The sequence below is a fragment of the Haemaphysalis longicornis genome, unplaced genomic scaffold (genome assembly GCF_048455015.1).
Source record: "Haemaphysalis longicornis isolate Haplotype H1 unplaced genomic scaffold, Haemaphysalis longicornis Haplotype H1 scaffold_6, whole genome shotgun sequence".
NCBI classification, from domain to species: Eukaryota; Metazoa; Arthropoda; class Arachnida; order Ixodida; family Ixodidae; genus Haemaphysalis; species Haemaphysalis longicornis.
The window spans coordinates 59,732,200-59,746,958 of NW_027526407.1; the positions used below are offsets into that span (position 1 = coordinate 59,732,200).

The 14,759-nt window shown below is 45.7% G+C and overlaps 1 protein-coding gene across 2 annotated transcripts in view; it reads right to left on the reverse strand.

Moving 5' to 3' along the window:
- Nucleotides 1-14,759, reverse strand: part of Disp (RND transporter family member dispatched) — a 260,112-nt gene that overhangs the window by 26,058 nt on the left and 219,295 nt on the right. Inside the window, exons 5-8 of one of the 2 annotated variants that reach the window (XM_077674488.1) lie at nt 11,058-11,288; nt 9,307-9,550; nt 4,864-5,108; nt 854-1,246 (exon numbers count right to left, since the gene is read on the reverse strand). In XM_077674488.1, the coding sequence (XP_077530614.1) occupies nt 854-1,246; nt 4,864-5,108; nt 9,307-9,550; nt 11,058-11,288 (1,113 nt within the window). Of the gene's footprint in view, nt 1-853; nt 1,247-4,863; nt 5,109-9,306; nt 9,554-11,057; nt 11,289-14,759 lie in introns of both variants that reach the window. The other variant, XM_077674487.1, reaches the window with a different exon arrangement.

Consider the following 14,759-nt stretch of genomic DNA (forward strand, 5'->3'; position numbering starts at 1 on the left):
AATTGAATCTGTAGTGCGGGCCTTAGAGTGCACTAAGCCCAGCCTATTAAAGACAAAGCCAAACCAAAGCTCAGCTCAAAACTGACCTCTGCAATGCTCCACTGCAGATACAAATAATGCAAGCACTCATGTCAATCACTTCATCCCGCAGTTTGCCACACCCTTCCAGTTCCTTTAATTACCTCCAGACCATGTCTGGGACAGGTCTATAGTTTAGTAACGAACATAGTAAAACACACAGCTCATTCATGAGTGGCCTACAGATGGCACCCCGTGTGCTGAAGCACAAGAGATTCGTGGCACATCGTTCCACCACTTTTCGGCGGATGCAAGCCAATCGCCTTGGCAGCCAGCTGAGCAGCTATATATTGTTTCTGTCACCTTTGCGGAAAGCTGCTGCAGTAAGCACTTCTTCAACTATAATTCCATTGTACTGAATTCCCATAAAAAAATTACAACCATTCCACTCAACGTGAAAGCTGTCGGAAGTGCAGAGCAGTGACTCGCCATAATGGGCTGTAGCATCGTCATTATCCGCTCACTGCTACCACCCAATGCATTTCAGATTCCCTGCCTTCGCAATGCTCACGCGCCCCCTGCTTGAAACTGCGCCCGCGGGAGTTCCGTTCTCTTTGTACTTGCTTTTCCTCCTGCACATTCCGGCGTTGCACGGCACTTTTTTTTTCGCTTACTAATAAACCGCGCTTGGCTTTCGAAGCCTCTGGGTTACGCTGCGACGCCAAGACGCCGTGTGGCTCTACTTCGGTCCAGCGAGCGAGCTACGACGACAAGGCGAGCCCCTAAAGTGTTCTGCATTTAAAAGCCTAATGCCCACCACGGACGCAGCACGCACCTCTGTCACGTCGTCATGAAGTTCACCGTACTCTTCCAATTCCTTGAAGTACGGCATGGCCGCTGTGCTCTGGGCGATGGGAAGGAAGACGCTCGTGTACGAGAGGTGCGGCTTGCGGACAACCGCCGGGGTGGAAGACGGCGACGATGCGGCGGAGTCGTTACCGCGCCGGCCCCGGTCCCAGTCGTCCATCAGCTCATCCTCGTCGTCCCCCTGACCGGCGACCGGCGCCAGAAAGTCCACGTCGGCAAGGTAGTGGAGGATGGTGTAGACAGCGTTGTGCTCGATGCACTCGGCCGGAACGCCGCGGCACAACGGCGCACCAGACGCACAGTCGTGGCTCAACTTCATGCTGTGGTAATGTGGAGCACAGGCCTCTAGCCTCTCGAGAACCTGCGAGCGGCCATGGACACGACATTCTGTTTCAGATTACAGTACAGCCCACTTATAGAGAACCTGGTTTTAACAAAATCCCGACTATAACGAACACATCTTCATTTCCCCTTACAATTTGTATACATAAATTCAATGTCCAGATATAGCGAAAAACAGATATAATGAAGCAAAATGGAGAGACGAGCTAGTTGGTGACATCCATGAGTGAAACTTAAAGGGACCCTGCAACACTTGCCATCGACTACTAGCAATGTACTTCGGGATAAAGTCTATTGTCCCAGAAATCTCCTCCCGCAAGAATTATAAAAATTCGTTCACAATGAACGAAACTACGCGCGATGAGAAATCGCGCACAATCGTTCCCTCTCAACTCGACGGCGCACAACGCGACGAAAGCTGCGCGCTCTCTCCCGGAGAGGGGGGTGGCTCGCGGCGTTCTTTTCGGCGGCCTTCGATATATCACATGCCGGGTAGTTTTCTCCTTTTCTCCGCAACGCGGAGGGGCCTATATTCGGTCTGGTGCCACAAAAAAGCAGGCATGGTGCCTGCTCGCAAGTGCGCGCTCAGGCTGGTAGGGCGTTTTTGAAGCAATAAACGTTTGTAGACGAGTGGTCCCGTTGAAAGGGAAGTATTGAGCTCATCACTCAAACTCCGCGCGCACTCAAAGCACGAAAGAAACGGCAAAACTGTGCCTACAGGTTCAGGCATAGAAGAGGTTCGTACACAGCGATGACGACGACGGAAATGGGAGAATCTAGCCGCGAAGTTGACCAGTGACAGCTGATCGGGCAGCCATGGCCTATGTGACGTCCCTTAGGCCATGCCAGGGGTTGCATAATGAGGACAACTGAAGAGAGAGCGGTTGGTTTTTCCGCGTCTTTCACAACGATTTGCGCGCTCACCGCTTCACGTGCACGTGTAATATTTGGCTCAGGTATTCCTGGCAGTGTAATCTAAACGTCGCGCAGGTTTACTTGCACTGCTCAAAGAGTGTTGCAGGGTCCCTTTAAGTTCAAACAGACACAGGGACGAGAAAGGGAGACGACACTAGCGCTTACTAGCCTTCCATATCCGGATAAAGGGTTCTGATTGTGTAAGTCACCCGTCGCTGAGTATTCTAGATAAAGAAGTGCAACTTCTTAAGGAGAGGGGGGTAGAAGATGAGGGAAAGAAAAAGAGGAGAAGGAAATGGGGCGGTTGTCCTCATGTACTGCCGTACGCATGAGCGACGGTCACACATGCTTGATTGTGAGGTCATGGTGCGGTATAAATGTGTTTTCGATTTTAATAAATCTTTCATTTGATAGTAAGCGCTAGTGTCGTCTCCCTTTCTCGTCCCGTGTCTGTTTGCGCTTAAGTTTCACTCATGGATATAATGAAGTGATCTCCATATCCTGATGTGTTTGTTATAATAACCAGGCTGGACTGCATGTGGTTAAATGCACCGAAGCTATGCCCGTGCTATTAGGCTCGCCGTAGCGGACGGCTCCGGAATAATTTGGACCACCGTGGGATCTTTTAACGTGCGCTGAAATATCAACACACGGGCGTTCTCACTCATCAGAAAAGCAGCCAATGATGCTGGGATCTAACTCACATCCTTGGGCTCAGTGGCAACACGCCTTAGCCAATGAGCCACCGCGTCAAATATGACATTCTGTTTATCGACCAGATTTAGGGGAAATCCCCAAGGTGGAGTAGGTTTCTGTGAAGAAAAGTTTGATGTCCACTTCCTGACTTCTGAGCTCTGACATCCACCTCCAGTTTCTGAGAAAGGTGTACAGCTTTCCTTTGCAGCACTACGGCTGCACTGAGGTGGATGTCAAACTTTCCTTCGCTGACATTTTTTTTTTCCTACATTATATTGCAGGCCGGGATCATCTGGTGTGAAATGGAACTTTGATCCGCACCTAGACTGACCTAAAGGGTACTAAACCACGTGCCTTATTTACGAAAAGAATGCACAGAACTGATCTAAGGGAGCACAAAAAAAAAAAAAAAAAACAGAAATATAACCCAGGATGTAATAACTGTAACACTGCTTGTAGGCCATAGTGGCCGAACAGACTAGTTCATTTTTAGCAGTTGATGAAGATTGGGGCAGTGTTCGAAGCTAACCATTAGACGATGCTAGATGTATAACTGCAGTGACCCCGGAAACAGAATGTTACGTAATGGAAATTTATCGGTGACGAGTACGGCCCTAACTGACAATTACATCGATTCCAAAGTGATTCATGGCTGTTAGAAACTTTGGTTGTCCCCGATCAACGCAGACTGTACCGATCCTCCATTCGTCTTAGAAGTGTAGAACTTTTGAGTTATGAAGTTTGGGAGAAGCCTCCCTAGATGGAGCAAGTGCCTGACAGAGAAAACATGATCACTAACACAAGTTCCACCGTACAGTTATGATAGAACATGCAGACTTTTTGTAAATTACCAGTTGGCACGAAATTCCGCCATGGTGTTGGGTTTAAACCCTGGAACCACTATCTATGCTAGGCACTGGGTTATTAACAAGCAAGTTTCAAGGGATGACAAAAAGTTTGCCAGAATGAAAAGCTAATAATATAACCTTGCTCAAACAAGGTCTCGGCATGGTGCGAATATTTGTTTTGATGACAGGGTCACACCAAAGCCACCTTATTCAACTTAGAAGGCCATAAACACAAAATATGTTTTGTTCATTAAAAGGACTGTTTTGTCTCTATAACAGAACGTTACCACTTTTATCCCAAACTTTTAACAAATGATCAATTTATAAAGAAAAACAGATGAAGCAGTGGCAACTACTTTCTGAAGAGCTCGCTGTGACATCACAGAATCTTGTTTGTGCAATTGGCGGCAACCGCCCAAGGCCACCACCAAGAAAGTTGGGTGTACAATTGTAGTTAGGCCTGTAGATTCTCTTGAACATATCACATGAATTGAAACACACATCCCAGGTGAAAATATTTTTTCTAGCTGGAATATTGAACCAGAAATTTCCTCTAGCTGGGAAAATTTCTAGCTAGAAATAGCCACAATTTCTCGCTGGAAATTCAGTTTCCAGCTCATTTTTAGCTGGAGTGAGATTCTTTTACGGCTGGCAGCTATTACTTCCAGCTAGCATTTCTCAGTCCTGCTGGAAGGAAAAAAAACCCGCAAGCCGGAAATAATCGTCTCTAGCTAGACTAAGAATTTTTCTAGTTAGAAGCTGTCGATTCTAGCTAGAATCTACAAATATAGTCACAAATGAAGCTGTAAATTGTGATTTCTTGCTAGAAATGCTCTTTCCATTTTCACGGGGGATTTAACACTCCTGCTTGGTCCCTAAGGGACTGCAGTATGCACTAAAAAAAATAAATAAAAACACTGATAATTATGTCTTTAAGGCAGCTCTCGCTCGCCTCTCAGTTGAAGTGATGCAGCAAAAAATTAAATTTTTTTTTGCAATGTTTCTTCATTGTTTGGTTAGAAAAATGTTCACTGCGGCTGGGATAGAGTTGAGTGAGTTTGTTTAACAAAGGCTAGTTCTCTCAAACAGACCAAGGTTAAATTTTGTCTTCATGGACTCTTTAAACATTAACTAAATCACAACTATAATGGCACAGCAACAGGCAGGTAGCGGTCACCTCTTGCACGTCCGTGGCCGTGATGTCGAGGCAGGAGGACCGGTTGTGGAGGACCGCGACAAAGTGTGGTATCGACCAAGAGCTGCAGCAGCTACGGGGACCGATCCGCTCGCAGATGGGCCTCAGGCTTGCTGGTCGCCTCAACACTTCGAGGTCGAGCCGGCAGACCGACAGCAGGGCCTCCAGTGTGAACAAGTTGGTGCCCGGAACCCTCGGGCCTAGGACCACGTGACCGTGGCTCCGTGCTGCAAGTTGTCACAACGCCCACTCAAAGGTCAGCACAATGCAAATGGCGTCAAAACAGAACAAACAACAAGGTTCCCTAAATTCTAGGGGGTAAAGGTCACGTGACTGTGACTGTAACAGAGTGGATCCCTAGAGAAGGCAAGCGTGGCAGGGGGCGGCAGAAAGTTAGATGAGCAGATGAGATCAAGAAGTTTGCGGGGATAAATTCAGTTAGCACAGGACCGCGATAATTGGAGATTAATGGGAGAGGTCTTTTCCCTGCAGTGGGCATAGATAGGGTGGTGATGATGATGGTGATGATGATGATGATGAGTGTGACCACATACAACAGCAGCACAATTGGCACAAGAAATTACAACATCATGTCAATGTCACAACAATTAGGCGTGGTAGCTGGAACCGTCACGCAAGAAATCACGTGACCATATCCTTGTGTTGTGTCACCTTGGGTGAAGGCACCATGACCGCAGCTGCACTACAAGAGAGTCCCAATTTAGACAAGAAATTGCAACGTCGCAGCAATGTCACAATTAAGCACGGTAGCTGTAACTGTCACGCAAGAGATCACGTGACTACGGCCTTGTGTTGCGTCCCCGCAGGGTAGAGACCACGTGAACGTGGCTGCACCACAACAGTGTCACAATTGACACAAGAGCTTGCAATGTGATGGAAATGTCACAGCAATTAGGTGCGGTAGCTGGAATTGTCACGGAAGAGATCACGTGACCGTAGCCTTGTGTTGTGTCCCCTCAGGGTGCACACCACGTAACCACAACTGCACCACAAGTGTCGCAATTGAAATGAGAAGTTGCCATGTCATGGAAATGTCACAACAATTAAAGGAGTACTGGCACCAATTTTCGCTTCCTTTGCTCAACAGAATACCTTGGATGAAATATGAGCGGCCCACGACGCGAAGAACATACTTTAATTGGATCTCATTTATTGCGCCAATGGAACAGCTCGCACAGCGGCACTCAGCAAATGGACATCAGCGCGACATCATTCCATGGTAGCCAAAAAAAGTGACGCGGACACCGCTCGTCAAAAACTTGGGACGTCACTTCACACACGCGGCCCCGCGAGCGGCAACTGGGCACTGGCGCATTCACAAACCGGTGCACGTAGCCGGAGCTACGGGCATAACCACAACCCAGAAAGGCGCTGTTGGCAAAAGTAAAGTTCCGCACACTGGGAAGGAAGCGATAATATAGCCCGGAATCGCAATAGAAGTCGCCATGAGGACTTTTATTGGAAGCCGTCATCGAATTCCCGCCGCAATGGTAAGTCTAGCACACTTGGGCAGCTCAGCCGTTCAGCTCCGGCGGTGGCGCGGTCGAAACAACGCCCCCCACCGGCCTCCGCAGTATTTTGACGTCCACACAAAGTGGTGAGGTCATGCCGGAATTCTGTCATATGCGCCTTTGAGGCTGAAAGCGCGGGGAATTGAAATGAACGATTTTCATGCCGTTCAATTACTGAACTGTCGCGCGCTGAAGTATTTAAAGTGCTGTGTCGGGTTCGCCAGACCATTAAGCATCGATAAAAGCAATAAAAATGGATCATAAAATTTTGGTGTCAGTACTCCTTTAAGCGTAATTGCTGGAAGTCATGCAAGAGACCACGTGACCATAGCTTTGTGTTATGTCCTCTCAGCTCAGAATAGAGACCGTGTGACCACAACTGCGTCACAACTGACATGAGAACTGATGTCACAGCAGCGTCACAACAAACAAGCATGGTAGCCTTAACCATCAGGCAAAAAGGCCATATGACCATAGCCCTGTGTTGTGCCACCACAATGTTACAACACATCGCCAGGAGCTTGTCATCGCTTGCCATCGCCAGGAGCCTTCTGTTTATCTGCTGTTGAACTTTCTGTAGAACTTAGGGGACGTGCCTCCCCGGCACGTGCAACTTCAACATTTTCTGACCACCTATTTTCCAAACCTCACAACCTGCACACTTGTTACTGCCTTCACCTTAAAGGGAAGGTGAAGCGGTTTTAGAATTAAAAGAAAAGTTTACTAGCAGCAAGTACACATTGAATAGTTCATGTGTACGAAATATTTCCGCAATACATGCAATAGAAGCGCCGCAATGAGCAAACAAAAGTGGCCCGATGCCCCGCCCCCATCTCGCCGCGCGATGCCGGAAGACCGAAGAGCGCGGGCGAAAACCGGCTAAAAAACGTCATACCTGGACTTCCGGCCGGATCGGCCGCCTCAGCCATGCTCTTTTCGCCGTGTTTCCTTGTGAATGATACTTGTTGTTGTTGCGGTTGATAGCACTCATTTGTACAATTTTCGTGTTCAAAAAGTATGCACGAACGCCAAACGAGGCATACGTTATCATGCTGTATTCCTAAGCAGAATAATGCTACGCCGGGATGCTTGATAACATACGGAAGCGACAGCCGAGGTGGCTGTGCTTGATGACAGAGAATATACTACACTACGTTAAATATTTTGTAAACCGCTCCAATGCAGTTTTTTTTTTTATGCGACGGACGTGAATGTTCACATTAGATTCTAGATTTAGGAAGGATGGGGAATACTGCCGTACTTTGGCCGGGGATGTTTCGTTCCATTCCAGAAACCAAGTCACATTTGTTCAGGAAATACTTGTTTCGTTAAACGTGTCGGTTTTCTTTCCCTATGGGCTCAGGACAGTGTTCAGAAAATCAATTTTTTGGCGAAACTAGGGGCCAATCCTGATAGAAGTTCTCTCCCGGCTAAGAGGTAAACAGTACTCCTACAAATTAAAAGAACCAAGACAACCAGATTACTTATTTTGCAAGTATACATGTCACGATAAGGTGATGTTTGTCTGGAATTAAAAAAAAAAAAAAACACCACTCCGAACCACCACCGTGCCATAATGTGGGTTGACTGCGGGGGCCTAATTTTTTGTCCAAGATTCCGTGTGGCTGCATATCATAACCTGACAAGCATTTGTTGTCACTGAACCTCAAGTGAGCTCCAGTGATAGTCGGTGATATTTATAATGATGATACTAAAAAAATTAGGAGCGAAGAGTAAATATACGGCCTCTGTCCGACTAGCGCGGTAAATGCTTAAATCTAGAAATGCTGAAACAGGCCAACGATTCATTATCACAAACGTTTGGTGATTGTTACCTAAAGTAACGTAACTACAATGTAACTGCCTTGTCCGACTGGTCTGTTAATTATAACGAGGTGGCCGTAATATTGTGGCAGAATGCGCAACGCACAAGCGAAAATCAAGCCCTACTACAGCCAAAAATGCTGAGCAGGCACTAGTATGCTGCAGTGTTTTCAGAATAAATGCATGTGAAGCAGTAAGGCGCCACTCATCGAAGTGCAGCTAGCAATCGCGGAGGCGCCGTAGCGCCGCTGCCGAAATGGCGCGCGCGTGTGGGTCTGTGTACGGGGATGAGTAACGGGGCTGGGGTGGGCGACAACGAACAAAGGAAATGCGGAAGCAGAGTCTGCTTGTTGGTTTATGCGTGTACCAGCAAGATGTGTCTCGCATATACGTTTACAGCGCATGAACGCTATTTTTTCGCGCAGTGCAAATACGTGCTTTTCGCTGGTAGATTGTTTATAAAACGCCCATTAATCTTCGGCATAAATGGTTTTGTGTATAATAAGAAACAGTTAAGGCAGTAACTAATATTAACATAAGGTATAAAATCCCCCTATGCTGGTTGCCTAATTCAAAAATATTTTGATGGAACCCACTAGTCGACGTCACAGTCACTGCTTTGGGGTTCTCTGTCGTGTAAAGCAAATTTAAGCTCCAAGATAATTGAACCAACAGCACGGGAAATTATAAAACAAACTTCCAATCATGTGCGAAAATTAAACTGCAAGCTAAATTGCCGCAAAGGCAACCGTGCGATCGTTCGCAATGCGTCCGACAACCCGCGCGGCCGAATGGTGTCCTCCTTTGACGTCATGACGGGCGCAACCAATCAGGGGCGTCAAAAGACGAAAAGCGCGCGTCTTTCAAACGGGGCCGCGCTTTTTGCAAGATAAATGCCACTTGGACTCATGTACGATAAATTTCAATGTGATATTCGGAATCAGCGCGCAAGAAACTATATAACTGTTAATCTAACTCAATTTTTTTGGAAAGCGCTTCAGCTTCCCTTTAAACCAATTTCAATGGTATGTAACAATAAATCACTAGTGAAGCAAGTCAGGGTTCTTACAGGGGTCGCTGCAGAAGTAGTGACGGTTTTCCCCTCGGTTCCTCGAAAGTGTGTCCCCCTGGCTTCTCCAAATCTTGCCAGGCCTTCGGCGTGGCTTTCCCGGCTCGGACCGGGCATCCTGGGGGTCCTTTTTGCGCTTGCGACCCTTGGACGCTGGCGGACTTTGGACGAGCCGTCCATACGAACCCTCCTCATCGTCTGCTGGAAGTACCTCAGGCTGACTTGCATTGGGCGCTGGCGTCGTCTGCTGTAAAAGAGACCGTGCCAAACGAGAAATGGTTGATGTCGTATACACTTTGCATAAAATTCCTCAAGTCTGCTTACATGCATATACGGCTAAAGCACTGCGGCTTCCTCTGGCGATACTTATTAAATGTTTACTGCTACATTGTGTTTGCGTCCCTTTCCTCACTTTTTTTTTTGTGTGTTTTGGTGCAAACGATTTCCACGGGCAGACTCATACCCCTAGTGCAAAGAGGCATTACATCAATATCAGGTTCAAAGGAGTGCTGAAAGACAAGTTGGGAATGCAGAACATTGTGAACGGAATTTTTAATGCAACAATAAATAGTCCCCATTTTTACAGTTTTCACGTCTTTTATGATGCCCAGTCGTGTATTTCTGGAGTTGCCACCAACCACCTGCGATGCTAATTTCCCTGTACAGAATATGAAAGCACGCGAAAAGGTCCCCGACATTTTGTTTTTCTACTCTTAAGCCGGCAAGCTCAATGCCGTCGTAATCCGGAAATAAAAATTTACGAAAAAAAGTATCGCTGCAAGTTTTTGACTTTAGAAGTCTGCAAAAGCAATAAAGAGTTCACAAGATAAAAATTTAAAAAAAACTAGAGAAGAACGGTCACGGCGCTTGGCCAACCAGCCCAACTTTCAAAGCATCTGATGAGTGCTCACAAAACCTGCGTTTCCCCTTTCCAAAGAGTTGTGGAGAATGAGACAAACTTTAGCTCACTGCATCTCTCTTTTTTTTTTTGTGGCTAATAAATTGAGCACAAATTTCGTAACTGCGACAATGATGCTCTTCGATCATAAATCTCACATTTACCATGGACAGTTTGCGGGTAATTCAAGGTCTCTCATCACCCCAAGAATACATACAAAATACATGTGACAAACGAACGCCGGACTGCGTCTCCGACCGTCTGCAGTGAGCTCTGGACTGATAATCGAAGAGCCCCAAATGTTTTCCTTTGCTGCGAAGAATTAAAGTGGCCATGAAGACAAAATACATTTGTTCCATTCAATAAACTGTTTAGCCCCAATAAGGCCATAGTTAGTGCAAACTTTAGATAAGTAATGGAGATATTAAAAAAAACGATGAAGCAGCGGCGACTCCTTTGCCACTTGCCAGCTATTCTTCTACGATGCACAGGATCATGTTCGCGCGTTTTGCAGTCACTGACCTAAACAAAGCCAAGAAACAATATGAATGGGCAGTTGTAGTGGTGCCTCTAGTTTTCCTTGGATGCCTGTTGCTTGGATGCTAACGATCAGTTAATGCACTAATACCTCTATTTTTAGTCCTCCATGCTACAGCCCATGCTACGATGCTACAGCCCATTATGAAGAATCACTGCTCTGCACTTCCGACAGCTTTCACATTGAGTGGAACGGCTTAACTTTTTACTTCCTTCTACCAGTGGTTAGTTCTCTAAAATAAACTAATTTGCATTTTGTCTTCATGACCCCTTAAACTCAGTAAATGCGACAACACCTGAGCACTCTAATCCTCACCTCCTTGCCGTCACCCACACCACCACTAAGGGGCTGCGATGCGGGTGGTGAAGGTGACACAACGGTGCCACCGTCAGAGACTTCCGGTACCGCCGTCACCTGCCTTGGCCTGGTGGTGAGACCCTGGGGCTCTGGGTACATGGAGAGCATTCCACCCCAGGTCGACGCAGCCTGGAGGTTCTTCCAAGCAACCAGGCGCTGCGCCAACACCGTGCCCCGTGGCTCGAACCCCTGTAACAAAAAATAATAATGAAACTTTACTTCTCTTCCATAACTACAGTCACACAAAAAGGAACGGTGGAAAAAAGCGGTCGTAGACAGTTTGACGAGGCCACGACCCTTTTTCTGCTCAACAGTGGTGTCACAACGAAACGAACACAAACGAACACAATTACACTTGAACCTCGCTATATCGAGCACTGATATATCAAATTATCAGCTACAGCAAACAATATACAAACTTTGGTTGGTTGCACTTCATTTCCATGACTCTTATTCTTTTATAACGGAAGTGAATAGTGAGATCCACGCGCACTATCGGATATAACGAAGAAATATTTGGCCAGTAGGCCTTCTCAGCCCACTTGGAAAAACTCCTGGTGTCTGGAACTGCAGAAGTAGAAAAGGCCCCTTTGTTCATGCACACTGTGGAGAACTTCATCCTGCTCCATGCTGTCAGTAGCCACCAGACAAAGATCACATTTTTCCTCGAAAAAATCAGAACGCAGGCCTGTTTCGTCAAACGAACTTTGTTCTGTTGTAATTTCCCCGTTCATGTTCTGGTTCATTGAGCTTGAAATGCCACAAGGACAAAGATAAGGGTTATGTTGCTTACAGTAGGTTCGGAGATGAAAATAATGCGTTTCTGTATCCAGGATTTTTGCAGGAGCCAGATTAGTGAGTGGTTTGAACTGATTTTTAGCTCTACTGTTGCAACGAACATTGGATATAACGAACTAAATTACTGTTCTAATACGAAGTATTGTTTGACCGTATAACAAAGAAAACGAGAAAAATAAATAATAAAAAGCTTACAATATTACATTGCTTTGCATTGCAGGTAACAACTGTTATGCTCAATGGGTGCACAAAAATAAGCAAGCAAGAAAGCAAACGAAAGGCGCACAAAAAAAGGTTAACCACATAATTTGGTACACGTGGAACACAGTTAATACTTCGAACACTTGTATGGTATATATCAAAATCAGCCCACTCAAACACATTTAAAAGAGAAGGCAGAGTACTCGGGAAGCTCTCTTTCCCAATATTCAAATGAACCAGAGGAACCATAGGAACCATAGGAACATAGGAATGGAAAGAGCACTTATATCGAGAAATCATAATTTCCAGCTTCATTTCTGACTAGATTTCTAGATTCTAGCTGGAATCTACAGCTTCTAACTAGAAATATTCTTAGTCAAGCTAGAGACGATTATTTCCAGCATGCAGGTTTTTTTTTCTTCCAGTTGGACTGACAAATGCTAGCTGGAAGCCAGCCCGAACAAAATCTCAATCGAGCCTGAAATGAGCTAGAAACTGAATTTCAAGCTAGAAATATTTCTAGCTATTTCAATATTTCTAGCTAGAAATATTTCAAGAAATTGCTGGTTCAATAATCCAGCTAGAAAAAAAAATACTATTTTCCCCCTGGGTTTTCATTACTTAAAGGGCAAGCAATTCATTTCTTTCGTCACAACCGAGCCAGATTACACGTATGGTTTATATTTCTTTGTTTTCCTACTTGCAAGCCATGAGAAACTGAGAAAGGCAATAAGCGTGTTTGCACAGGAAAACACACGGTACTGCAAACTGTATTTGTGCGTACACGAGAAGTGGTAGCACAGTCACCCTCGCGCTTTCATTTTCGGCTAAAATACCATGAAGCGGTGACCCCATCAGTAGAGCCATTTTACAGAGAAATCTTTCTTAGTGGAAACAGTCGTGTACTGTAAAAAAATTAATGCATTTCCCCAATTGACTGGTTGGTTGAATGAAAAGTTCTGATAAGACTTCTAAACAGACTGCGCGTGTGAAACCGGGATTCCATTGTGACAAAACGGTCACTTGAAAATCGCGGTAAAGGAACACTTCTAGACAAGCCAATACACGCATCGATCGTGAAGGAGGAGTACAGTGGTATACCTTTATCTCATCAACTACGTATTGGTATGCACTTCGATTGTTCGTAGATGCATTTACTTAATGCGTGAAAAATCGTCCCATGGGCTCATTTTTTGTTTGCGATTTCGGTGCTTGAAGGTTTGACAGCGACGGTTGGATGCACATTTAGCTTTCACACTTCTGTCAACATTCTTCGGGAAGGAATGGTAAATTTTTGTTTTTCCTTGCACAAGTGCAGCTCCAGTGCAGTGTCTACACTGAGCCCTGCCGTATTAGGCACGGTAAGTGTATTCATGTACGCACAAGGGTCCTAGTGCACCAATTTGCTCTTTGCTACTTGCACAAGTGCAGCTCTAGTGCAGTGTCATATACACTGAGCCCTGCCGTATTAGGCGTGGTAAGTGTATTCATGTACGCACAAGGGTCCTAGTGTACCAATTTGCTCTTTACTACAACATGCAGAAGGGGACGACCTCATTCTTTTCACAGCTCTAGTGCAGTGCCAGTGCAGTCAGTGTAGCATCATATACACTAGCCCTGTCGTACCGGGTATGGTAAATGTATTTACACCACGGGTGTAGCCAGGGGGGTGTTTCAGTGTCAGAGCACCCCAAAATTTTTTTACCGCCCCCCTTCTTCTCGGCCTTTTTTTTTTGCCCATGCTGTTTACACAAGGATGTCGCAAGAGCAGTTGCTGGGGTGTGCACTTCTAACATTTACCGATCATTGCAGTCTGTCTAGAAACTGTCCCTTTGCATATTTCCGTTGACTAGCGGCAGCTTTGGCTGAATGTGTAGCCTGAATAGAAGCAGAGAACCTCCTTTCTTATTTTTTACTTTTTGTGCAAGAAGATGCAGAGGTAACGAGACAACTTTACATAAAGTTCAGCTTCAGCTTGTAGAGGAGCTCGCAGAAGTTTTATGCACACCTGCGGTCATACTACTTGAATAGCATCCTTTCTCCTCACTCGACAGTTTCGAATTGAATACCAAGTAGTTCTTACTTTTGTGCTCCAGTAATTATTCAAGAACGTTCTGCTACATTTGAGTTTTTTTTTCTTTACGGATGTTCCGTGTGCACATATATTTTTATGTAGATATTACAGCAAAGGAAACAACTAACCCTTCAGTTTTAATAAAGCAGAAAAATGACTGCGATATTGTTTGGGGAGCAGGCTCTCTTTCTTCTCATTCTTTTTCCCGGGAACATATAACGTCCCAGAAAAATATTCTGGCTATGCCACTTATTCATGCACACACGAGGGTCTTGGCTCGCCATTTCGCCTTTTACTACAGCGTGAAGAAGCTTAAGCTTAAGCTTGGAAGTCCAATTGGACCCGTCGAAAACACCATTGGACTATTTGGAGGTGCAGTTGGTTTCAATTGGTTTGCTGGTGTTTTGGACGAGTCCAACAGGACTTCCAATGTTTTTTTTTCGGCTGGGAAGGGACGAACCCGTCACTAGGGCTATTTTTTCACTTACACTGGCCGCACTAGTGTGTAGCCAGTGTAGTAGCATGTGCATTAGCCCTGCCGTACTAAGTGTACACTCAGTGCAGCCAGAAGGTTAATGAAAACACCC